At 43.2% G+C, this 25847-nt stretch overlaps 1 protein-coding gene across 2 annotated transcripts in view; it reads right to left on the bottom strand.

Annotated features, from left to right (window-relative positions):
* The window catches only part of LOC132780009 (E3 ubiquitin-protein ligase SMURF1), a 107570-nt gene that overhangs the window by 19090 nt on the left and 62633 nt on the right, over positions 1-25847 (bottom strand). For both annotated transcript variants that reach the window (XM_067462223.1, XM_067462224.1), the window contains exons 6-11: positions 20484-20559; positions 18081-18325; positions 15325-15409; positions 12822-12968; positions 9232-9433; positions 6090-6193 (exon numbers count right to left, since the gene is read on the bottom strand). In XM_067462223.1, the coding sequence (XP_067318324.1) occupies positions 6090-6193; positions 9232-9433; positions 12822-12968; positions 15325-15409; positions 18081-18325; positions 20484-20559 (859 nt within the window). The remainder of the gene's footprint in view (positions 1-6089; positions 6194-9231; positions 9434-12821; positions 12969-15324; positions 15410-18080; positions 18326-20483; positions 20560-25847) is intronic.

Genomic DNA, 25847 nt, shown 5'->3' with positions numbered 1-25847 from the left:
AGTGGAAGGAGAAAGAGGGAGGTAAGAAGGAAGGAAAGAGAGAAGGAAGGAAAGACAAAAGAGTGGAAGGGAAGGATGGAAAGAAGGGAGAGGGGGAGGAAGAGAGGAAGGAAAGAGAGAAGGAAGCCAAAAGGGAAGGAAGGAAGGAGAAAGAGGGGTAGAAGGGTGAAAGGGAAGGAAGGAGGGAGGAAGAGAGGGAAGGAGAAAGGAAAAGAGGGAGGAAAGAGGGAAGAAAAAGACAAGATGGAAGGATGAAAGGGTAGAAGGAAAGGATGGATGGAAGGAAGGAAAACAAGAAGGAAAAAGAGGAAGGATGAAAGGGTACAATGCAAGAAAGGGAAGAAGGAAGGAAAAAGTGGATGGAAGGAAAGGAAGGATAAAGGAAAGAGAGAAGGAAGGAAAGACACAATGGATGGATGGATGGAAGGAGAGAGAGGAAGGGAGGGAAGAGGGTGAAAGGATGGAAGGGAAGGATGGAAGGAGAAAGAGGGAAGTAAGGAGGAAGAAAAGAGAGAAGGAAGGAAAGATAAAAGGGAGGGAAAGACAAAAGGGTGGAAGGGAAGATGGAAAGAGGGGAGGGAGGGAAAAAGGAAGGAAAGAGAGAAGGAAGGAAGGAGGAAAGAGTGGAAGGGAATGGAGGAAGGGAGAAAGACGGAGGAGAAGGAGGAAAGAGAGAAGGCAGACAAATGGAAAGGAAGGAAAAAGAGGGAGAGAAGGACGAACAGGTAAAAGGGAAGGAAGGAGGATGAGAGGGAGGGAAGGAGAGAAGGAGGAAGGAAAGAGAGAAGAAGAAAAAGTAGTAGTAGGAGTAGTAGTAGTAGTAGTAGTAGTTTATTTTTCTACCCTGCCTCCATCTCCCTGAAGGGACTCGGGACGGCTTACATGGGGCCAAGTCCAAGTCAACGTACAATTAAAAATAGAAGAATAACATATTAAAATAGCATAAAAACAGCATCATCACAAACAATAATAAACAAGCATCATAAGCCACAACAGAAATACCTCAAGTCTCATTTTTTGGGGAGAGGGGGCCAATGTGTGAACGAGTTAAAGAATAGTCTAGTCAATAAGGTGGATAGAGCGTATAGTAGCATAGGAATAGAGCAATTAAACAGGATGACTTCAGCTTAACTTAAAAGTGTAGTAATCAAATATAGGAACTTGAACTCAGGTCATGGTTAGAGACCATCTGTCAAAGGAGTCGTCAGTCGAATGCACAACAAAAGTTCCTTACGGAATGTGGATAGGGAGGGTGCCAGCCTAATCTCCCTGGGGAGGGAGTTCCAGAAACAAGGGGCCACCACCGAGAATGCCCTTTCTGTCGTCCTCACCAACAGCGCCTGAGACGGGGGTGGGAGCGAGTGAAGAGCATCCCCGGAAGATCTTAAGGACTGTGTGGGCTCATAGGGGAGGATGCAGTCATGAAGACAGGCAGGTCCTGAACTGTTTAGATTTATTAGATTAAACTGGATTAATTCTACAGTGTAGATGCGCCAGTGATAGCATGATAGCTGGGTCCGGAAGCTCTGAGTGTTACAGAGAAGAAGGAAGGATAGGGTGGTGAGAGAGAGGAGGGCCTAAGAAGTGAACCCAAGGGTTTGCCCATACCTGGCTTAGATGCAACTGATAAAAAAGGCAAAAGCTAAACGCAAAGGAATGAACACTTTTTATGGGAAGTTAAGTTTCTAAGGGGGAAAAAAGGTGACTGACACACTTCCGTGCGACAGTAGTCATGGTATGTCGAGAGTTATTACCCTGAGATAATAAGGGAGCTTAATTGCCCAATGAGGATCCCCCTGAAGCTCAAGAGGAGACATTTGGCTAAGCCAGCCCCAGCGGATTCAGCAACTGTCTAGACAGCTCTAAAGCGCAGACAAGATAAAGAAACTCTTGCAACATGCCAGTGATGACAAGGGAGAGGTCAAAAAGGAAGCGCTCTCAGACGGGAAGAATTTTGTCTAGAGTGTTTAAGATTAGGGGATATATCAGCGGAGCGAGACAAAAAACAGCCTTACTCAGGGTGATTTTAGCTGCTGACGCCCTGAGCCCTTGGAAGAGCTGCCAAGCCCAGGAAACAATAGCTCAGAGGCAAGGAAGCGAGCAACGTTACAAGAGGATCCCGGGACAAAACACAGGCACATCGCTGGGAGGAATGCAGCAAGTTCTACAACAGGCATGGGCAAACTTGGGCACTCCCTCCAGGAGTTGTGGACTACAACTCCCACAATTCCTAACAGCCTACCGGCTGTTAGGAATTGTGGGAGTTGAAGTCCACAACTTCTGGAGGGAGGGCCCAAGTTTACCCATGCCTGTTCTACATTAATTGAAAGGACAGGGATGTGTTAAACAGGTATGTGTTATTGCCCCAACTTTATTCTCCATCTTCATTGTTATGATACTTCACCTTGTTGACGGGAAGCTTCCCACCGGAGTGGAAATAATCTATTGGACAGATGGCAAGGTGTTTAACCTCAGCAGACTGAAAGCCAAAACCAAGGATACAACAACATCTGTTATAGAACTCCAGTATGCTGATGACAATGTCGTCTGTGCGCATTCAGAAGAAGATCTACAAGCCACTCTAAACACCTTCGCAGAAGCATACACGAAGCTTGGCCTGTCACTGAACATCGGGAAAACCAAGGTGCTGTTCCAGCAGACACCAGCCATCCCCTCCCCAATGCCAGAGATACAACTTAATGGTGTAACATTAGAAAATGTTGACCATTTCCGCTCCCTTGGCAGCCACCTCTCCACCACAGTCAACATCGACACCGAAATACAACACCGCCTGAGCTCTGCGAGTGCAGCATTTTCCCAAATGAAGCAGAGAGTGTTTGAGGACCGGGACATCCGTAGGGAGACCAAGGTGCTTGTTTATAAAGCTATTGTCCTCCCAACCCTGCTATATGCCTGCGAGACGTGGACTGTCTACAGACGTCACATGCAACTCCTGGAACGATTCCATCAACGCTGCCTCCAGAAAATCCTGCAAATCTCTTGGGAACACAAGCGGACAAACGTCAGCGTGCTGGAAGAAGCAAAGACCACCAGCATTGAAGCGATGGTCCTCTGCCATCAACTCCGCTGGACCGGCCACGTTGTCCGGATGCCTGACCACCATCTCCCAAAGCAGTTGCTCTAATTCGAACTTAAGAATGGAAAACGGAATGTTGGTGGACAGGAAAAGAGATTGAAAGATGGCCTCAAAGCCAACCTTAAAAACTCTGGCATAGACACGGAGAACTGGGAAGCCCTGGCCCTTGAGCGCTCCAGCTGGAGGTCAGCTGTGACCAGCAGTGCTGCAGAATTCGAGGAGGCACAAGTGGAGGGTGAAAGAGAGAAACGTGCCAGGAGGAAGGCGCGTCAGGCCAACCCCGACCGGGACCGCCTTCCACCTGGAAACCAATGCCTTCACTGTGGGAGAAGATGTGGGTCAAGAATAGGGCTCCACAGCCACCTACAAAACCACAAAAATAGTCATCAAGGAAGACCATCTTACTCGTCCAATGAGGGATCGCCTAAGTAAGTAAGTAAGCTTTTCCGTTATTTCTAAGGTTGAGAAATAAGTCTGATTATCCGCACAGGGACAAAGAAAATGTCTGCATGCGTGCCTGTCTGTTTTAGGCAGATCCTCCCAAAGGATTTAATTTTACGCTGGGATGAAGATGAATGCCAGCTTAAGCATGACTCTGCAATGTTTGGAGTGGGAGAGCCAACTGGCATGGACAGGATGAGCACCAGAGTTTGGAGCGGCTGCGTAGCCCTCCAAACACTGCCGAATGGCAACTCCCAGCATTTTGAGTCACCAAATATGCTGACTAGGACCGCTGAAGGAGGCACAATTCCCACCACGGATGTATACGCTTTCAAGGCTACACATCTCCAAAGGGAACACACATACTGGCCCGTTACAAGTCTATATAACTTCAGTGCTGACTGAGTCAATTGAAATGCAAACGTTTTGACTATTTTGAACATTTTTTCTGCTTTTGTTTCAGTAAGAAGTTGTGATTTCTATGTTGGCTGGCAATCCAACACACCAGAAGTTGGGAAGAAGAACAACACAATAACAACAATAATTACCCACCTCTCCTTATGGCTATTATTATTGTTGTTGTTATTTTATACACAACAAAATTAGTACACAGCAAACAAGATCGCAATGCTTGCTGTTGTATTGGATCACATGTCAAATATTTCCCAAGTGTCTGGGACTATGTGATGTATCGGCAAATAATTAATGCAAATCCAAGTAGGGTGGCCTTTTGCAGCTGACAGATGGTAATTTTGTCAGCGTTGATTGTTTTTAAGTGCAGGCCAAGGTCTTTAGGCACTACACCCAGTGTGCCGATCACCACTGGGACCACCTTTACTATTATTATTTCATACATAACAAGATTAGTACACAGCAAACAAAGATCACTATGTTGGCTGTTGTATTGGATCACACAGTGGACACTTCCCAAGTGTCTAGGACTATGTGATGTATTGGCAAATCATGTGTACTGATCCAAGTAGGGTGGCCTTTTGCAGCCGACAGATGGTAATTTTGTCGGCATCGATTGTTTTTAAGTGCAGGCCAAGGTCTTTAGGCACTGCACCCAGTTGCCGATCACCACTTGGGACCACCTTTACTATTATTATTTGATACATGACAAGATTAGTACACAACAAACAAGATTACTATGCTGGCTGCTGTATTGGATCACATGTAGGACATTTCCCAAGTGTCTAGGACTATGTGATGTATCGGCAAATAATGTGTGCAGATGAAACTAGGGTGGCCTTTTGCAGCTGACAGATGGTAATTTTGTCAGCATCAATTGTTTTTAAGTGCAGGCCAAAGTCTTTAGGCACTGCACCCAGTGTGCTGATCACCACTGGGACCACCTTTACTACTATTATTTCATACATAACAAGATTAGTACACAGCAAGCAAAGATTACTATGCTGGCTGCTGTATTGGATCACACGTTGGACACTTCCCAAGTGTCTAGGACTATGTGATGTATTGGCAAATAATGTGTGCTGATCCAAGTAGGGTGGCCTTTTGCAGTCGACAGATGGTAATTTTTAAGTGCAGGCCAAGGTCTTTAGGCACTGCACTCAGTGTGCTGATCACCACTGGGACCACCTTTACTATTATTATTTAATACATAATACATGTATTGGCAAATAATGTGTGCAGATCAAAGTAGGGTGGCCTTTGCAGCTGACAGGTGGTAATTTTGTCATCACCGATTGTGTTTAAGTGCAGGTCAAGGACTTTAGGCACTGTACCCAGTGTGCCTATCACCACTGGGACCACCTTGACTGGCTTGTGCCAGTGTTTTTGCAGTTCGATCTTTAAATCCTCGTATTGTATCAGCTTTTCCAGTTGCTTCTTGTCAATTCTGCTGTATTCTTATTTTTAGGTTGCTAAGGCTAAATCTATGCCAGTTTAATAATATGACAGAAGGTCTCCAAGAAGCTTTAGGTCTGTGAGAGCTTTGCTTTCTCTTGCTCCTCAATCCAGTACACCTGAGGAAAAATGGAAGCTTTGGCCATGTATTTTATATTAATAGCAAAGTGCAGCATTGTTTGAAAGTGGACAAATTGTGATTAGTCTTACATTAGCTTGTTTCCCAGAAAAGAAGCGAACTTGGAAGTTCTGTTTTCTTTTAATAAGCCACATGGCTAATGGACAGAAATACCTGAAATGCTCCAGATCCAGTTTGATCTTGGGAATTAAGCAGAGTCAGCCCTGGTTAGTCTTTAAATGGGAGACCGCCAACAAATACCAGGGGGTCATGTTTCAGGAGAAGAACTGGCAAAACTGCCTCTGAATGTTGCTTGCCTAAGAAAATGACTCGAAAGCACATACACACAAATGACGACCAGACACACTTCGGGGTTTGGCTGAGAGGCAAAACCTCAATTCTGGCAGTGGAGTTCCTACCTTTCTACCGGTGCACAAATCCGGGGCTTGCATAAGCTCACCCTTGCAGCAAAAAATCATTGGCTACCATTAGCTCCTTGTGCATTCAGTATAAGATGGCAAAGGAAACAAATTTCCCTGAATATTGTTTCTGCAATATTTGCAATACCTTGCCACTCCGCCGTAATCCAAGCCTTCTTCTCCTCGAAACTTCACCATCAATCTCTTCTTCAAATCTTTGGGCCTCATCTTCATGATCTGGCGGTATGATTCCTAGAGAAATACAAGGAACATTTAAGACACTAACAAGTTTTGACCTTATCTAAAAAAGTTCATTCTTGCACATAGCTCAGAGTATTATTATTATTATTATTATTATTATTATTATTATTATTATCATCATTAACTTTATTTATACCCCGCAAAATCTCCCGAAGGACTCGATGCGGTTTTAAGATATTAAGTGTTCCAGGAATGAATTAAAGTCTTCCTTAGAGGATAATATTTCTTTCAAATGAACCTCAAATGTATTGTCGAAGGTTTTCACGGCCAGAATCACTGGGTTGTTGTGAGTTTTCCGGGCTGTATGACCATGCTCCTGAAGCATTCTCTCCTAACGTTTTCCCTGCATCTATGGCAGGCATTCTCAGAGGTTGTGAGGTCTGTTGGAATCTAGGAAACTGAGGCTGATATATCTGTGGAATGTCCAGGGTCTGTTTGGGGTAGGTGTGAATGCATTTGATGGACCAACTTGGACACAGCACATTATTTAAGAACACAGAAATGCTGGACCACACCCACAACCACCATGTGAGACTACACAAAGAAGCCACTGAAATCCACAAGCATGTGGACAATTTCAACAGAAATGAAGAAACCACTTTGAGTCCCCCTCGGGGGGGGGGGGACTTTGTATTTGTACAGTATACAAATACTGTAAATAAACCATGAAAATGAGCAAAATCTGGCTACCAGTACAAAAAAACCTCTAAAATCATAACAGTAATTAAAGAACACCCAAAAACAAGGGAATTCCAGACCAGAAACAATCAGGATAGCTAATCAACTCCCAACAAAGGATTCTCCCATAATAAATAATAATAAACCTTTATTTATACCCCGCTACCATCTCCCGCAGGACTCGGTGCGGCTTACAAGAGGCCGAGCACAAATACATCATAAAACATAACAACAACAAAACAACAATAAATAACTCATAAAAGCAAAAACAATACAATAATAACACGACACATTTTAAAAACCTGTGGCAGGGCCAAATGTAAGAATTAAAATTTTTAAAATGCTGGGTATGTCCAAGGGAAAATAGGAGGGATATTTTTGGGACAGGTGGGCATGCAGACAATTCTAAGTCTCTCGTAAAGTGCATTTAGAATGTATTGCTTAGGATTGCTTATTCTGGGAAGGCACACTGGAACATCCACGTTTTCAAGCTCCTTCTAAAGACTGCCAACGTTGGAGCCTGCCTGACGTCCTTGGGGAGGGAGTTCCAGAGTCGTGGGGCCACCACCAAGAAGGCCCTATCTCCAGGCTGTAAGTAGTCAACCTTGAAACAGCTAGGCCGTCAAATGCTGATCAAGGCGGCCAATTGAAACATTTACACCTACCTCCAACAGACAAGAGTTCTTTCTCTCACCCTGGACATTCCACAGATATATAAAACCTTACTTTCCTTGTTTCCAACAGTTCTCACAACCTCTGAGGATGCCATAGATGCAGGAGAAACGTCAGGAAAAAATGCTTCGGGAATATGACCATACAGCCCAGAAAACTCACAACAACCCAGAGTCTGGAATGATTTTACATTCATTTCAGGATTCACCCAAATGACTTCAAGCAATGTATTGTCGAAGGCTTTCATGGCCGGAATCACTCAGTTCTTGTGGGTTTTTTCGGGCTATATGGCCATGTTCTAGAGGCATTTCTCCTGACGTTTCGCCTGCATCTATGGCAAGCATCCTCAGAGGTCTGCTGGAGCTGGGATAAAGGGGTTTATATATCTGTGGAATGACCAGGGTGAGACAAAAGGCTTTTGTAAGTTGGGCTAGGTGTGAATCTTTTCAACTGACCACCTTGATTAGCATACAATGGGCTGACAGTGACTTCAAGCAAGTTTTATACCATACATTTAGTGTTAAGTAGCCTCTACAACCATGAGTTGTAGCAATGCGATCCTCCAGATACCATGCTAATTATGACTACTAGAAATTCAGTTCAAAGACCATGAGGCAATATTTGGATTGGGAAAGGCTGCCAATGTATTATTCCCCGGTACTGTGTGTCTTGAAGAGAAAAAAAATGTAAATAAACAAAACAACAAAGTTAAACACACGGAAGCAAGCAAGCAGGGAAGTCTGATCTGGCCACAGTGGTCCACGATCTTGTTACATCCCGAATAGACTACTGCAACACACCCTATGTGGGGTTGCCCTTGAAGACTGTTCAGAAACTTCAACTGGTCCAGTGAGCGGCAGCCAGATTGCTCACCGGAGTGTCATACAGGGAGCACACCACCCCCCTGCTGTGTCAGTTCCACTGGCTGCCGGTCCAGTTCCGAGCACACTTCAAGGTGCTGGTTTTGACCTACGAAACCCTTTACGCTTCCGGTCCAGCATATCTGTCCGAACGTATCTCCCTCTACGTCCCACCCTGGAATTTGAGATCATCTGGGGAGGCCCTGCTCTCGACCCCAGCGCTATCTCAAGTGAGATTGGTGGGGACGAGGAGCAGGGCCTTCTCAGTGGTGGCCCCTCACCTGTGGAACTCACTACTGGGGAAAATTAGGGCATCAACATCCCTCCTCTCCTTCAGGAGGAAGGTAAAGACGTGGTTGTGGGACCAGGCCTTCGGGCAATCTGACAACTAGATATGGACAACCAGATGGATAGGACTGACAGGACTGACAATTGTGGAATTGGAATTTGAACTATGAGATTGCAAAACGCTGACCGTCAGTGAGGAGAAATGGTTTGTATTGGTTTTATTGGTTTTACTGGTTTTATGGTTGTTTTTGCCTTGCAAGAATGGTTGTTTCTGTTAATTTATGGTATTTTGTCTTATTGTTGTTATCCTTCGGGGTGAGAAGGGCGGAGTAGAAGCGACAGAAATAAATAAATAAATAAATAAATATTTCTAACTTGGGTCTAAACTCCATGTAAATATTATGAAATTTTAGGCCTTATGGAGGGCAGTGTTTGTTTTAAGGCAAACACCAGCTGCAGAAATGTAGAGCAATTCCACATAAGTACTTGAAAGCCTTGACTCTACGTAATCGTCATCGCAAACATATGTACCTCGAATATTTCTTCCCTTGATACTTCAATGCGGCAGTGACCAGCTTGAGGTTGCTGGAGAGAGAGTTCGTGCCTGAGTATCTTCAGCTTCTGAACCAAATCTCGCTCGTATCTCTGGGCTGGCAATTCTTCGCTGTCTTCTAACGACCCCTCATTCGGCACGGGCAAAGGCTGGTTGGGTTCTTTCAGTTGGCATTGGTGACTTGCGGGTGGGGAAAAGGAGGGAAATGTTAACTCTCAAAGAGAAGAGCAAGATGGCAAAAGCGATAATAATAATAGTAATAATCGTAGAATCATAGAATCAAAGAGTTGGAAGTGACCTCCTGGGCCATCCAGTCCAACCCCATTCTGCCAAGAAGCAGGAATATTGCATTCAAATCATCCCTGACAGATGGCCATCCAGCCCCTGTTTAAAAGCTTCCAAAGAAGGAGCCTCCACCACACTCCGGGGCAGAGAGTTCCACTGCTGAACGGCTCTCACAATCAGGAAGTTCTTCCTCATGTTCAGATGGAATCTCCTCTCTTGTAGTTTGAAGCCATTGTTCCGCGTCCTATAAATAATCTTTATTTATACCCTGCCACCATCTCCCCCAACAGGGACTCAGAGCGGCTTACATGGGGCCAAGCCCAAACAACAAATTACAGTACAAAAATACAAATTGCAGGAAAATAAACAACATAACAATAAACATCAAAGCATATAAACAATATAAACAAAACATAGAAACCAAACATAATGACAGAGAGCGGGCCGCATGTACATAAAACTGTGATGATGTGTATTTTTATTCCTATAGTCATGTATTGTTTGGACAGTGGTTGGTCGTAAGTATGTAGAATTGTATTTTATTGGGGATGGTAACTGGCTTGGCTTGCCTTGAGCTGAGTTGCCATAGCAACGGGGGCGGAGCCAACTGCCAACTGGAACCAGGCTTTTGGACAGCAGGCATGACAGCACTTGTAATGTGTGAGAATTGACCATGGACATGGTCTGAATTGGGTCTTTGATACTGAATTGGACTGGAAATGGCTATACGGTTGATAATAATGATGTGCTTATTACACATCAGGAACAAACCCTGGTCTCTTGACAATCGCATTTAAGAAACAAGTTTAAACGGAGTCTGGAGCATTACACATTAAAACTGATTATCATCGTCTAGGGTATGGGAATACAGCCACTTAGAGGGTAAGCCATGTCAGCTGCTAGACCAAACACCTACAGAACACCTTGATCAAAGGTGAATTAATTTGTCTCGTCAAAAACGTGACTCATAGTCATAATGACAGGCAAAACTAGGTTTCAAAATGATTTGCACACTCCTTGTCTTTCGATACTGCCGGGTGGCTAATGCTCATTATCTCTTGACCAGGCAAATAAGGGAACTCTTCCCACTCAGAAAGCAAGACCCTTTCGAGGTTTGCAAATCCAGCAAAGGCTCATGTAATACTCATGCAACACTCTGAAACTGATTGCCTGAAATCTTACTCCAAGTTTTATTGCATTGTGATTTTATCTGGATTGTTATATTTAACTATGTTTTTATTTTAATTGTGTTCTTGCTTTGAAGGATTGTTTTGTATTTGTGTCTATGGGCATTTTGTCCCATATGTAAGCCGCTCCGAGTCCTTTCGGGGAGATGGTGGCAGGGTACAAGAATCAACTTATTATTACTACTATATTAAGAAGCCGATTTGGGGTGAAATCACTGGATGAGTAAATGGTCAAAGTCCAGCTGAGTGTACACAACTAGCTGTCCAGTTTTTTTCCAATCCCATTATAAACTACTATTTCAACAGTAAACTTTTTTGACTTGGGGGGGGGGGGAGGATTATATAGAGAGCATTTGTTCCATTTCTATTTTACAGATTCCTGTTAATAATATATATGAAGGTCTATATTTATGACCCCGTTTCTTTATTAGTTTCTCCCCCACAAACAATCTGCTCTATCCCTATCTCATCCTGATTTTAGTATTTTAGTATCTTAGTTTTTATCTGATCTACAGAGATCCTCGGTGGAACACCTCAGCAAGCGAGAGTCCAAAAGTGGCAGGCTCAAACCCAGAACCTCAACCAATGGCTGATACCAAATGAGAGACTCCCCCCTGGGCACACAGAGGACTGGGCGACTTGGAAGGCGCTGAACAGACTGTGCTCTGGCACCACAAGATGCAGAGCCAACTTTCGGAAATAGGGCTACAAAGTGGAATCCACAACATGCGAGTGTGGAGAAGAGCAAACCACTGACCACCTGCTGCAATGCACCCTGAGCCCTGCCACATGCACAATGGAGGACCTTCTTGCAGCAACACCGGAAGCACTCCAAGTGGCCAGATACTGGTCAAAGGACATTTAATCAACTACCAAACTCACACATTTTGTATTTTCTCTGTTTGTTTGCTTTGTTCTGTTAGAAATGTAATATAATTGACTGGTTGCCCTGACACGATAAATAAAAATAAAATAAGTTTTTATCTTGCACATGCGGCCCCCGCTTATTATTTTACTTTATTTTACTGTATATAATTTTGCTTTATCGTTTTCTGTATTCATATGTTGTATGTATTTTACTATGCTGTTATTGTGTTTTGGTTTTACTTTATTGTAATATGCTCTTGGGCTTGGCCTCATGTAAGCCGCCAGGAGTCCCCATTGGGGAGATGGTGGCAGGGTATTAAATAAAGTTTATTATTTTATTTTTTTTATCGTGTCAGAAGCAACCTGATAAACTGCAAGTCGCTTCTGGTGTGAGAGAATTGGCTGTCTGCAAGGACGTTGCCCAGGGGACGCCCAGATGATTTGATGTGTTACCATCCTTGTGGGAGGCTTCTCTCATGTCCCCGCATGAGGAGCTGGTGCTGATAGAGGGAGCTCATCTGCCTCTCCCCGGATTCGAACCTGTGACCTTCAGTCCTGCTGGCACAGGGGTTTAACCCACTGCGCTACCGGGGGCTCAATAAAGTTTATTATTATTATTATTATTATTATTATTATACACACACACACATTTTATTTGTACCCCACCACCATAGCCCCATCTCGGGGCAGCTCAAAAGAGCACATCTAAAGTGCCAGACATAGAACAAACAATACATAAGCCTCTAAAACAACAACATAACTCCATAAACAATAAACACACATAAACCTCAGGTAAAAATGTAAAATTCATAAAACAACAACAACAACTTTGTTTTTATATCTCACCATCATCTCCCCAAAGGGATTCAGGGCGGCTTACAAGCAGGGCCAAGCCCAACACAACATAATTTACCAAATAAAATCACATTTATAAACATAATAAATATATAAAAATCTAATTCAACAAATAAAAACAGCAGAGTATAAAAACAACATTAGAATGGATCAGAACAAACCACAATAAACCAGAACCAGGAATATGATCAGAAATTCAAGGGGGCTGGGATTGGGCAAAAAGCAGATTATATGCCTAGGGTAAAGTGCAGAGTTCACTCTAACAGTCAATTTGGGCTGGGCATTCATGGACAGGGGCTAGAAGAACCTGTGGATAAGAATAGGTGTTATGCCTGTGAACTTCGGACTCTAGTAATAATTCGTTGTTTTCTTACTTCATGATGTGATGAAGTCTTGGGTCTGTGAACTGTGTGGTTCTGTTATTATGATCTACAAAATATATTCTTCCTGACACTGTACTTCTAACTTCCCAACCTGGTGGTAGAGGTCCCAATTCATCACAATTCACACTGTTAAGGTCTCTACGAAAAGCAGAAGAGAAACAATCATGACATGTTTTGACCGTAGAAGCAACACAACATTTGATTTTAGCAAGCTGACAGAAAAGAGTGAAGGTTATCATTCCGTGATTCCAAAGTCAATAATAGAAGGTGTCCTTCCTTTTCCAAGTGTACAAAAATGTACAAACAAACAAACATAAACAAAGTTAAAAATACTATCTCTAAAATAAAAGAAAACATATTACTACTACATTCTATACATCAGAAAACATTAACTACATATTGTCGAAGGCTTTCATGGTCGGAATCACTGGATTGTTGTAGGTTTTTTCGTGCTATATGGCCATTTCTAGAGGCATTCTCTCCTGACGTTTTGCCTGCATCTATGGCAAGCACCCTCACCTCACTACCTCTAAGGATGCTTGCCATAGATGCAGGCGAAACGTCAGGAGAGAATGCCTCTAGAACATGGCCAGATAGCCCGAAAAAACCTACAACAACCCATTAACTGCATTCAATCTACGTGAGCTAATCTAAGAGTTTTACATTCTCTGTCTGATGGTTATGTTCTTTCAGTTTTCTACACGTATTAAATGAAAAAGAACCACTGACACATCATTTACCCACATAATAATACTCTTATAGTCCAAAAAAATAGTGATGGAGGTGTGACACCATCTTTGCTGGAGGAACACAATGAATGGACTCCAGTCCTTCTTAAAGCGAGTTAGAAATTTCTCCATAACTAGCTGTACCCGCCACACGTTGCTATGGCCAACCTTCCTTCCCTCTTTCTCTTCTTTCTTTCTTTCTCTCCTTCCTTTCCTCCCTCTTTTATTCCTTCCCCTTTTTCTCTTTCTCTCCTTCCTTTCCTCCCTCCCTTCTTCCTTCCCTTTTTCTCTTTCTTTCTCTCTTTCCTCTCCTCCTTCATTCCTTCCTTCCCTCCCTCCTTCCTTCCCTTTTTCTCTTTCGTTCTCTCCTTCCTCTCATCCTTCCTTCCTTCCCTTTCTTTCTCTCCTTCCTTTCCTCCCTCTTTCCTTCCCTTTTTTTCTTTCCTTCTCTCCTTCTTTCCTTTTCTTCCTCCCTTCCTTCTCCCCCAACTTTTCTTTCCTTTCCTCTTTCTCCCCTTTCTTCCTTCTCTACCTATTCTTGGACTGCAACTCCAAGCAGTCCTCCTGACCTATCTATCTATCTATCTATCTATCTATCTATCTCTATATAATCTATCTATCTTATCTATTTGGAAGATTGCTAGGAGTTGCAGTCCTGAAATAGGAAATTGGGAATATGCAGGGACTGGGATGCTCTCAAAGGAATCCAAGGAGAAGAAAGCTTGTATCTTGGAAGAAGTGCATTTGGATCCTCCTCCTCTCCTAAAGGGTCTGGTCTAGGGAATGCTAGGAGCTGTAGTCCAGAAGCGAGTGTGGATATGCTATTGTGTGTTTTGTTTGCCGGAGGAGTTGTTTTGCGTATGCACCATACCGTCTTTTTGCGTTTTTGGCTTTTTAAGTCTCTTCTACTGTATTTTCAGTGTTTTTATGAGTGATGGTCACTCGTTGGCCTGAGAGGTGTCTTGTGTCCAAATTTGGTGTAAATTCGTCCAGTGGTTTTTGAGTTATGTTAATCCCACAAACATTACATTTTTATTTATATAGATTAACACAGAGCCCTTCCAGACAGGGCCTACATCCCAGGATCTGACCCCAGGTTTTCTGTTTATCACAGATTATCTGGCAGTAGAGACTCATATAATCCAGTTTAGTGCAGAAAACCTGGAACCAGATCCTGAGATATAGGGTCTGTCTGGAAGGGCCTATAGTAAGTTTCTCCATTTCTGCAAGATCACTTATTTTCACAAGCAAATCAACATGTGTCGGGATCGTTGAGCCTTTCCACTTTTAAACAGAGATAATTCCTGCTGCCATTGTCATGTATTAAAATAACCTTCCACATTTCCTATTGAGTTGATCATCTAACATCCCAAGCAGACAGAGTTCTGGTTTCTTTTCAAATTTAAATTTAACAATTTCTTCTAAAATCATATGTATTTGTTCCCAGTATTTCTGGGCTTTTTCACACAACCACCACATATGATAAAAGGTGCGCACCTTTTCCCCACATTTCCAACAGTCACTGGAATTATTTTTTATACATTTCAGAAATCCTTTCTGGTGTCAGTTACCATCTATACATCATCATATAGAAATTTTCTTTCAAGTCATTAGTAAGTGTAAATTTCAAACTCTTTGTCCCAACCCTTTCCCAAGCATGATGGTTACAGAAAGGTTAACTGGGGTGAAAGGCATCTGAAAACAGAAGCACTACAACGCATCTGCCACAGCCGGGATGACCTCAGACAGACATAACAGTTACATACCTTGGTATCCTAGGGTCGTGCCATGTGCTAACACCGGTTTGTGTGTGTAAAAAGTAAACTTGCCCCTGTACTGTTGTCCTTTGTTCTACAAGACAAGAGAAGTTTTTGTGAAAATCCAAAAAGAAGACTTCTTCCACAAACAAAAGGCTCAATTAATGTTCAGAGCAGATCTTTATAATCTTTATAAACTCCAGCACTATGTCCCAGAAGCACTTTATTAGAGTTTTAAGATTCTCTGCACATTGCACTTACCCTGAAATCCGACATACCACCTGTCACACCCAGCACTTTTTTAATCTGTACTCATTACTTGGCCCGGCCCTAGTTTTATTGTGTTATGGTGTATTGTTCTGTTGTTTTATTGTTTTGCTTAATGTTTTTTTTATTTTACTTTTGGTTGTATTTGATATGCTATTGTTTGTTGAGGCCTTGGCCTTTGTAAGCCGCATCGGGTCCTGCGGGAGATGCTAGCGGGGTACAAATAAAGTTAATAATAATAATAATAATAATAATAATATCATATATCTATGCCATATTTGGGGAAGCCTGTTCAAAAATCCAGGTTTTTACCATTCTTCGAAAGGACAGGAGGGAGGGGGCTGATTATCTCTCTAGGCAGGGCATTCCACAGTCGAGGGGCCACCACTGAGAAGGCCCAGTCCCTTGTCCCCACCAAGCGCATCTGTGCGGGAGCGAGAGCAGGGCTAACCCAGAAGATCTTAGTGTTCTGGATGGTTTGTAAGGAGTCATATGTTCGGATAGGTAAGTTGGACCAAAGCCATTTAAATAAAAATTTAAAAAGCATCAAATTTGATTTCAATATGGTAATTTTCCTTTTACTCTACCTTCTTCTCTGCCTCTCAGATCTCGCACCTGCACTGCTTCACTTCAGTCTTCAGGAGCGAGATTTGAGAGGCAGAGGAGGAGGCACTGTTATAGGATACAAGGGCGGGCCAGACAGGTAAAATAGGTGTGTTTTTCTGGGCCCAGAGTCACTCAATCTCTTTTTTTCATACTCCGTGCACCCCTGATGCCTGCAGCTTGCTCCGCCCTTCACTTACACCTTCCCAGTGAGGCGCCCCTTCACCTCACCATCGGGACCACATTAAGTCCACGAATCCTGATGAATGGATTTTCTTCTACCCTACTTGTACAGTGTCACCCTTAATGCTTTCATACAGTCGCTGCATATGGCAGGGATGCGGCCACTGCCATTTTTGAGCTTCCCCCCACCATATGCGCAACCACAGATTCTCCAATCCGGATTGGAAGTTTCAGCACCCGCTCTATAAGACAACTCCCGGCGTATAAGACAACCTCTGACTTTTGAGAAGATTTTCTTGGGTTAAAAAGTAGTCTTATACACCAAAAAACATGGTAATTATCGTGTCTACTCTGTCATTTAGCTTCACACTGACTTGTTTACAAAAATCCAAGCGTTGAGCAGAAGAAATGTGTACACTGTTTAAGCAATCAACACTCTAAGGCACTCTTTTTGGGCTAGTAATAGTATGGAAATGTTTTCATTTATTTTAAAACATACAAGACGCTCCCTTGCTCTGCGTCCATTCCCAGTTAATGAATACCCTGGCACTCCAATACAGAAAACGCTTATCTGCTTACAGGCGGTGACAAAAGATAGCTTAGTGAATATTTATTTAATATCCTGCTTTCCTTACAACATGGGGCCCAAGGCAGTACTGATACTACCCATTATGAACTACAGACTAGGATGCCACTCAGGAAACCCATTCAAATGAAAAAGAAAACAATGAAAAGAAAATATATACAAACAGTAAGTCCTTTAAAAAAAAGATTGTAACTAGTAAGAAAAGCTTGTAATTCTTCAACAAGAGAATAAACAAAAAATGGAAGAAGAATGGAAACTTTTTAATGGGCATAGCATATGATTTGAGAACACAGAAATGCTGGACCACTCTCACAACCACCATGTCAGACTACACAGAGAAACCACTGAAATCCACAAGAAGACAATTTCAACAGAAAGGAGGAAACCATGAAAATGAACAAAATCCGGCTACCAGTATTGGAAAAAAAACCTCTAGAATCAGGACAGTAAATAAAGAACAATGCTCAAAAAACAGGGGAACTTCAACAACAACAACAACAACAACAACAACAACAACAATAATAATCTTTATTTAACACTCCGCCACCATCTCCCAATGGGGACTCGGGGTGGCTTACATGAGGCCAAGCCCATTACAATAAAGTAAAACCAGAACATAATAACAACACAGTAAAATACATACAACATATGAGTACGAAGACGATAAAGCAAAACCATACACAGTAAAATAAAATAACATAACATAATATAATCAATCAGGCCCAGTTAACACTTCCAAACAAAGTGTTAGGCAGCAATCAGCCAGGCTTTGAAGCTGCAAGGCCATTCGATGCTATTCAAGAAAGAAAAGAAAATCTAGAAGTGCTTCCAGTGAAAAACTGAACATAGAGGAGAGAATGGTTTTAAATACTAGGCATTAACCTTGTGAGGAGGGAAATGCAAAGTGAAATACTCTCTAATTTCAATATGTACTACAACAATTGTTCTTTTAGGCCGAGAAACCGTTGCTATCAGTCAAGCTGGCCAGAATTCCAGGAAGTTACTCCAAACATTTGAAAGGACCCAAAAGTGAGAACCACACTGCGATAGTACACCTGTCGTCCTGATCTGGTTTAGTCTCAGATTTAATACAATCTGAGAACGCATCAGGATAGCAGAGTCTTACCATAGCCTTCAGGCAGGTCAGGGGACGGCGACTGGTGACCATGCGGCCTGTTCTGGGGCGTCTGTACATGGCTTCTCACATCAGGAGTCCGCAATCGCTGCACCTGCAAGGCCTGGTCCTGGCTTGGGGATTCCACAAAGCGACAGTTTCCTCCTCCAGCGGCCCCGGTGCTGTCTGTGTATGGGGCTGGCTCCTCCATGTAACAGCTCAGCGGCCTTCCTGGCCCCGAGTCTTCATAAACCGTTCTGAAAACATAAAGACTCACACAGTTAAAAGAATTATTATGCAAATCTTGCATAATGTTTAGAGTGGGAGTGAGGAAACATAGATCTCCAAGGATTTTGGGCCTACAGCTCCTACTGATCCTAGCCAACAGTGAGGGATTATGGGAACTGCCATCCAAGCACACTTGGAGGGTTGCAGTTATACACCACTGGTTTTGTGAATTTCGTAGATAGGGAAAGTTTGACCATATAAAGCACACATCAACACAGAGGAAACAGAATCAATGTGAAAAATTCTTGAAACATAACCATCACGGTGCTGTTGGAGGCTTTCATGGCCGGAATCACTGGGTTGCTATGAGTTTTCTGGGTTGTATGGCTATGTTCCAAAAGCATTATCAACTTTAAAAAACCCTCTAAAATCAGGACAGTAAATAAAGAGGAAAACTCAAACAGGGGAATTCCTGACATGAAACAATCAGGGCCTGCTAACACCCCCAACAAAGGATTCCTCCAGGCAGGAAGAGGCCAGGCCTTGAAGTTGCAAGGCCATTCAATGCTAATCAAGGTGGCCAATAGAATCATAGAATCTTAGAGTTGGAAGCGACCTCATGGGTCATCCAGTCCAACCTCCTGCCAAGAAGCAGGAATATTGCATTCAAATCACCCCTGACAGATGGCCATCCAGCCTCTGTTTAAAAGCCTCCAAAGAAGGAGCCTCCGCCACACTCCGGTGAAGAGAGTTCCACTGCTGAACGGCTCTCACAGTCAGGAAGTTCTTCCTCATGTTCAGATGGAATCTCCTCTCTTGCAGTTTGAAGCCATTGTTCCGCGTCCTAGTCTCCAAGGAAGCAGAAAACAAGCTTGCTCCCTCCTCCCTGTGGCTTCCTCTCACATATTTATACATGGCCCTTATCATATCTCCTCTCAGCCTTCTCTTCTTCAGGCTAAACATGCCCAGCTCCTTAAGCCGCTCCTCATAGGGCTTGTTCTCCAGACCATTGATCATTTTAGTCACCCTCCTCTGGACACATTCCAGCTTGTCAATATCTCTCTTCAATTGTGGTGCCCAGAATTGGACACAATATTCCAGGTGTGGTCTAACCAAAGCAGAATAGAGCATGGGGAGCATTACTTCCCTAGATCTAGACACTATGCTCCTCTTGATGCAGGCCAAAATCCCATTGGCTTTTTTTGCCGTCACATCACATTGTTGGCTCATGTTTAACTTGTCGTCCACGAGGACTCCAAGATCTTTTTCACACGTACTGCTCTCGAGCCAGGCATTGTCCCCCATTCTGTATCTTTGCATATCGTTTTTCCTGCCAAAGTGGAGTATCTTGCATTTGTCACTGTTGAACTTCATTTTGTTAGTTTTGGCCCATCTCTCTAATCTGTCAAGATCATTTTGAATCCTGCTCCTGTCCTCTGGAGTATTGGCTATCCCTTCCAATTTGCTGTCGTCTGCAACATTCACACTTGCCTCAAGCAGACAAGAGTTCTTTCTCCCACCCTGGATAACATACCACAGATGTATACACCTCACTTGCCTAGTTTCCAACAGACCTAATAACCTTGGAGGATGTCTGCCATAGATATGGGTGAATCGTCAGAAGAGAATGCTTCAGGATCATGGCCAGGCAAACTGGAAAACTCACAGCAACCCAATAACCATCAAGTTTCTTTCCCAGATGCAATTTATTTCACATCAATTGGATGGGGCAGAAAGTATTGGCCATGGAAACTCACTGGCTGACATTGGACAAGTCACAGTCTCTCAGCCTCAGAGGAATGCAAGATATATCCCTTTCTGAACAAATATTGCTCCCCCCAAAAAAACCCTCTGTGATAGTTTTGCCAGAAACAACTTCAAGCAAACAACCAGCATTTTGCTTAATCATGCCTCACTGTCAAACCTTAAAAACATTTAATTTATAGAATTTAATAGTAATAATAATAATAATAATAATAATAATAATCCTTATTTGTACTCCGCCACCATCTCTCCAAAGGGGACTTGGGGCGGCTAACATGAGGCCAAAAATTTTATTGCGGAATATTTTTGTTTATAGTGTATGCCTCAAAGATAGCTCTGGTTCGGAAGAGAAGAAACAGTGATTATTAATTTATTTACGTAAGGTTAAAGTGAAGAGGCGATACGAGAAGATGGAACACCTACCCTTCATTCTCTAACAGGCCCCTGCAGTCTACCACAGATCCTCCTGTGCCTATCCTGTCCCGTGTCTGTAAGCTGACTGGAATGAGAGAAAAAAAGAAAATCAAAGTTAAAGCTCAAGACATGGTAATCTGCAAGTGTCTTCTACCAAAAATCAACTGGAACGCAAAAGAACCTGATTCACAATGCTGTTTAACTTGACAAAGCACTGTTACAGCTTTAAAATAAGTAGCAATGGAGAATCGTTAGCGATCATCTACATGTACTGTTGAGATTTTTTCCCTTCTTATAAAGGCAAAGGGTTTCAATGTTTTGACAGGGTTAGCAGTTGCTATTTGCATTTTGTCTTTACGTTCGGGTCAAAGGTTTATTGATAATGACAGGAAACGAAAGGGAACCCAACAGAAAAGGGCATGTCTAAAGAACCCTATACGGTTTCGGCCCTGTTTACCTGTCCGAACATATTTTCCCCTATGAACCATCAATTTATTTATTTATTTACTTTACTTATATACCGCTGTTCTCAGCCCGAAGGCGACTCACAGCGGTTCACAACAAATAAGAACCGCAAAAATTCAATGCTACAGTGTAAAAACAGTTAACAACCTAACATATTACATAATTAATAAACAATTACTACAATAACCATTCACTATTCACTATCGTCTCATCATCAAAAACATGATCCAGATTCGTCATCCATTATTCCGTTCCAATGTTCATTAACCAATCATTGCACTAATTATTCGAACGCCTGCTCAAACAGCCAGGTCTTCACTTTCCTGCGGAATACCATTAGAGATGGTGCTAGTCTAATGTCTGTAGGAAGGGCGTTCCACAGCCGAGGAGCCACCACCGAGAAGGCCCTATCTCTCGTCCCCGCCAGCTGTGCTTGAGAAGCAGGCGGGATCGAAAGCAGGGCCTCCCCGGAAGATCTCAAAGTCCTGGTGGGTTCATAGGCAGAGATGCGGTCAGATAGGTAGCTTGGGCCGGAAACATTTAGGGCTTTAAAGGCCAACGCCAGCACTTTGAATTGAGGCCGGTAGCAAATCAGTAGCCAGTGGAGTTGGCGCAACAGGGGGGTTGTATGCTTCCTGCACTCCACTCCTGTTAAAATCATGGCTGCTGAGCGTTGGACTAGTTGGAGCTTCCGAGCCGACTTCAAAGGCAACCCCACGTAGAGAGTGTTGCAGTAATCTAAACGGGATGTAACCAGAGCATGGACTATCAAGAGTATTAAGATCGTCTGGAGAGGCCCTGCTCTCAGTCCCGCCACCTTCACAGGTGCGTCTGGTGGAAACGGGACAGGGCCTTCTCTGTGGTGGCTCCTCGGCTATGGAATTCCCTCCCGAATGAAATTAGATCTGCCCCCTCCCTCCTGACCTTTAGGAAGCTAGTGAAAACTTGGCTGTGGAACGAAACTTTTGCGGAATGATGTCTGAGACCGGCAACTGACCAAAGTTACTGACCACAATATATGGACTGAATATAGGGACTGAGTTGGACATGTTTTTATCTTGGCGAACGGCTGTTATGTAATTTATCCTATATGTATTGGTTAATTTTAATGTTGATGTGTGATATTTTAGATTTTAGCGTTAGCATTGAATTTTTGCTGTCAGCCAGAGGTAGAGGAGATCGGGATATAAAAGTTTTAAATAAATAATGTCAGAATGTGAGGAAACACACTAAACCTGCTATTCAAAATCTGCATTCAATATGTAACCAACAAATAGCACTACAATCAAGACATGTGAATAGTATTTTTATTTATTTATTTATTTATTTATTTATTTATTTTGATTACTTCTACCCCGCCCTTCTCACCCCCGAGAGGGGACTCTGGGCGGCTTACAAAGAAGGCACAATTCGATGCCTATGTCAAATATACATACATACAAAACAGCAATTAAACAATTAACAGGTTAAAAACATCAGTACATAACACAATCAGTAAACTAATCTCATGCTCAGTGTTCAGAGTTCCATAAATCCATTCCGTTCAGTCAATTACTGTCCGTCATCAAGGTCCTTCCTCTAGCTGTCAGAACGTCCAAATGCCTGGTCCCACATCCAAGTTTTCAATTTTTTTCTAAATGACAAGAGGGAAGTCGCCAATCTAATCTCCCCGGGGAGTGAATTCCACAGGTGAGGGGCCACCACCGAGAAGGCCCTGCTCCTCATCCCCGCCAATCTCACTTGTGATAGAGGCAGGGTCGAGAGCATGGCCTCCCCAGAAGATCTTAAACTCCGAGGTGGGACGTAGAGAGAGATCCGTTCAGACAGATACACCGGGCCGGAACCGTATAGGATTTTGTAGGTCAAAACCAGCACTTTGAATTGTGCTCGGAATTGGATCGGCAGCCAGTGGAGCTGACATAACAGGGGGGTGGTATGCTCCCTGTATGCCGCTCCGGTGAGCAATCTGGCAGCCTCCCTCTGGACTAGTTAGAGTTTCCGAGCAGTCTTCAAAGGCAACCCCACTTAGAGTGCGTTGCAGTAATCTAATTGGGATGTAACAAGAGCGTGGACCACCGTGGCCAGATCCGACTTCCCAAGGTACGGGGAACACACCAAGAATTCTGTGTGGGAAATGCATTTCCAAAGATCTCTCATGCTCCCATTCCTGGAATATTTGCCACTAGATGGCAATACATAACTTTATGCTTTTTTTTTTTTTGGCTGCACAGTGTGTGTTTAATTTCAGAGAAACGAAGTTCTCACATGCAATACTTTCCAAACACATTCTCCAGACATTATAATGGACCAACATGTCACTGAAGGTTGAATATGTTGATCTAAATGCAGCTCAGCAGCTTAATGTTCAATAGAGCGGTATGAACGCCATATAGCCATGAAACCAAAACAACTCCAGGTTCTTGTGGGTTTTTTCTGGCTATAGGGCCATGTTCTAGAGGCATTTCTCCTGACGTTTCGCCTGCATCTATGGCAAGCATCCTCAGAGGTAGTGAGGTGAGACCTCACTACCTCTGAGGATGCTTGCCATAGATGCAGGCGAAACGTCAGGAGAAATGCCTCTAGAACATGGCCCTATAGCCAGAAAAAACCCACAAGAACCTAGTGATTCCAGCCATGAAAGCCTTCGACAATACACAAAACAACTCCATCGAGAGTCCTGAGCAAAGCTGGATGTCAATCCTCTTTTCACCAAAATGTGTCACAAACTGAAAGGTAGCTGCTAGTCACAAAGCAGCTTCAATAACAAACCAGAGAGGCAAGTCAAGCTGGAGAAAAAACAATATTCCTCCCACCTTTTTGTAACTATAGCTGAGACCTAAAACATTCACATTTTAGAGGCCCAAAATTATTGTGAGACAGCTAAAAGCTTCTTAATGTGCTTTCTAATGCAAATGCTACAAATGAGACACTCTTGCTCATTGCCTGGAGACATGAACTAAAGGGTAAAGTCTCTCGGCTCCTATTAGATTACGCTGGATATATGCATCACCAAACAATAATAATAATCACAATAAACTTTACTTATACCCCGCCACCATCTCCCCGATGGGGACTCGGAGCGGCTTACATGGGGCCAAGCCCAAACAACATATTACATCAAAATAAAAACAAAACATAAACAAGCAAACAAGAGAACTCAACAAAGGCAGAGGAAGATACTTCGAGATCCCCTTTAAAGCATCCTGAAGCCTGGTAATGGGAAACTCATGATATATGCTTAGCAGTTTTCCCTATTCACAATTCCAGGGATGAGAATGCAGTTATCCTTTGCTTTATGCATGTCTCTAAGGCTGGTTCAACACTGACCATATAATACCATTTGAACTGCACTGAACTGCATTATATGGTCAGTGTAGAACCAGCCCAAATTCGATAGTTTCCCGCTCCACCAAATGGATGAAATCCATAGTCTCAGTTGGTAAAATGTGTAGCAATGTTTACATTTTTAAGAAAAACTAGATTTTGAAAAATTGATAAACAGAATGGAAGTGACTTATCAATGAATGCATGCAAAATTCAGAAGAAGACCTACAAGCCACTCTAAACACCTTCGCAGAAGCGTACGAGAAGATTGGCCTGTCATTGAACATTCAGAAAACCAAAGTCCTCTCCCAGCAGTCACCAGCCAATCCCCCTCCAATGCCAGAAATACAATCCCTCTCCAAGGCCAGGAATACAGCTTAACAGTGTAACATTAGAAAATGTTGACGATTTCCACTTCCTTGGCAGCCACCTCTCCACAAAAGCCAACATTTGAGACTGAAAAACAACACCGCCTGAGCTCTGCAAGTGCAGCATTCTTCCGAATGAAGCAGAGAGTGTTTGAGGACCGGGACATCCGTAGGGATGATGATAATAATAATAATAATAATAATAATAATAATAATAATCTTTATTTATACCCCGCCACCATCTCCCTGATGGGGACTCGGAGCGGCTTACATGAGGCCAAGCCCAAACAACAATTACAATAAAGAAAAAACCAAAACACAAACCGAAAACGCAAACAATAAACAATAACAACATATGCATACATAACAATGTAAAAATTACAATAAGCACAGACACAATAATGGGCGGGCTACATGTAATGATTAAAAGACAAACTGATTAAAACTAATAAAAAACTCAGGCAAGATAAAGAAGAGAAACAGGTAATTTGCAGAGGAGAGCTCAATTATAAGGGGGGTTGTGGAAGCAGGATTTCCTACGAGGGGGGGGGGTGCAAATACTCTGATACCCAGGTGTTTGTTTATAAAGCTATGGTCCTCCCAACCCTGCTATATGCCTGCGAGATGTGGACTATCTACAGACGTCACATGCAATTCCTTGAACAATTCCATCAGCGCTGCCTCCGAAAAATTCTGCAAATCTCCTGGAAGACAGGCAGGGAAATGTCAGCATGCTGGAAGAAGCAAAGACCACCAGCATTGAAGTGATGGTCCTCCGCCATCAATTCCGCTGGACCAGCCACGTTGTCTGGATGCCAGACCATCGTCTCCCAAAGCAGTTGCTCTACTCCGAACTCAAGAATGGAAAATGGAAAGTTGGAGGACAGGAAAAAGAGATTTAAAGATGGCCTCAAAGCCAACCTTTAAAATGCTGTCATAGACACAGAGCACTGGGAAGCCCTGTCCCTTGAGCACTCTAGCTAGTGGTCAGCTGTGACCAGCAGTGCTGCAGAATTTGAAGAGGCATGAAAGGAGGGCGAAAGAGAAACGTGCCAAGGCAGGCACATCAAGCCAACCCCGACCGGGATCGCCTTCCACCTGGAAACCGATGCCCTCACTGTGGGAGAACATGCATTACTTACTTAGGCGATCCCTCGTAGTCCGAGGATGATCGACCTCCAAGGTCGGTGTTCTGGCGGTGGGTCCGTAGGCGACT

Source organism: Anolis sagrei, chromosome Y (genome assembly GCF_037176765.1).
Source record: "Anolis sagrei isolate rAnoSag1 chromosome Y, rAnoSag1.mat, whole genome shotgun sequence".
NCBI classification, from domain to species: Eukaryota; Metazoa; Chordata; class Lepidosauria; order Squamata; family Dactyloidae; genus Anolis; species Anolis sagrei.
This window is presented reverse-complemented; position numbering and strand designations above follow the sequence as displayed.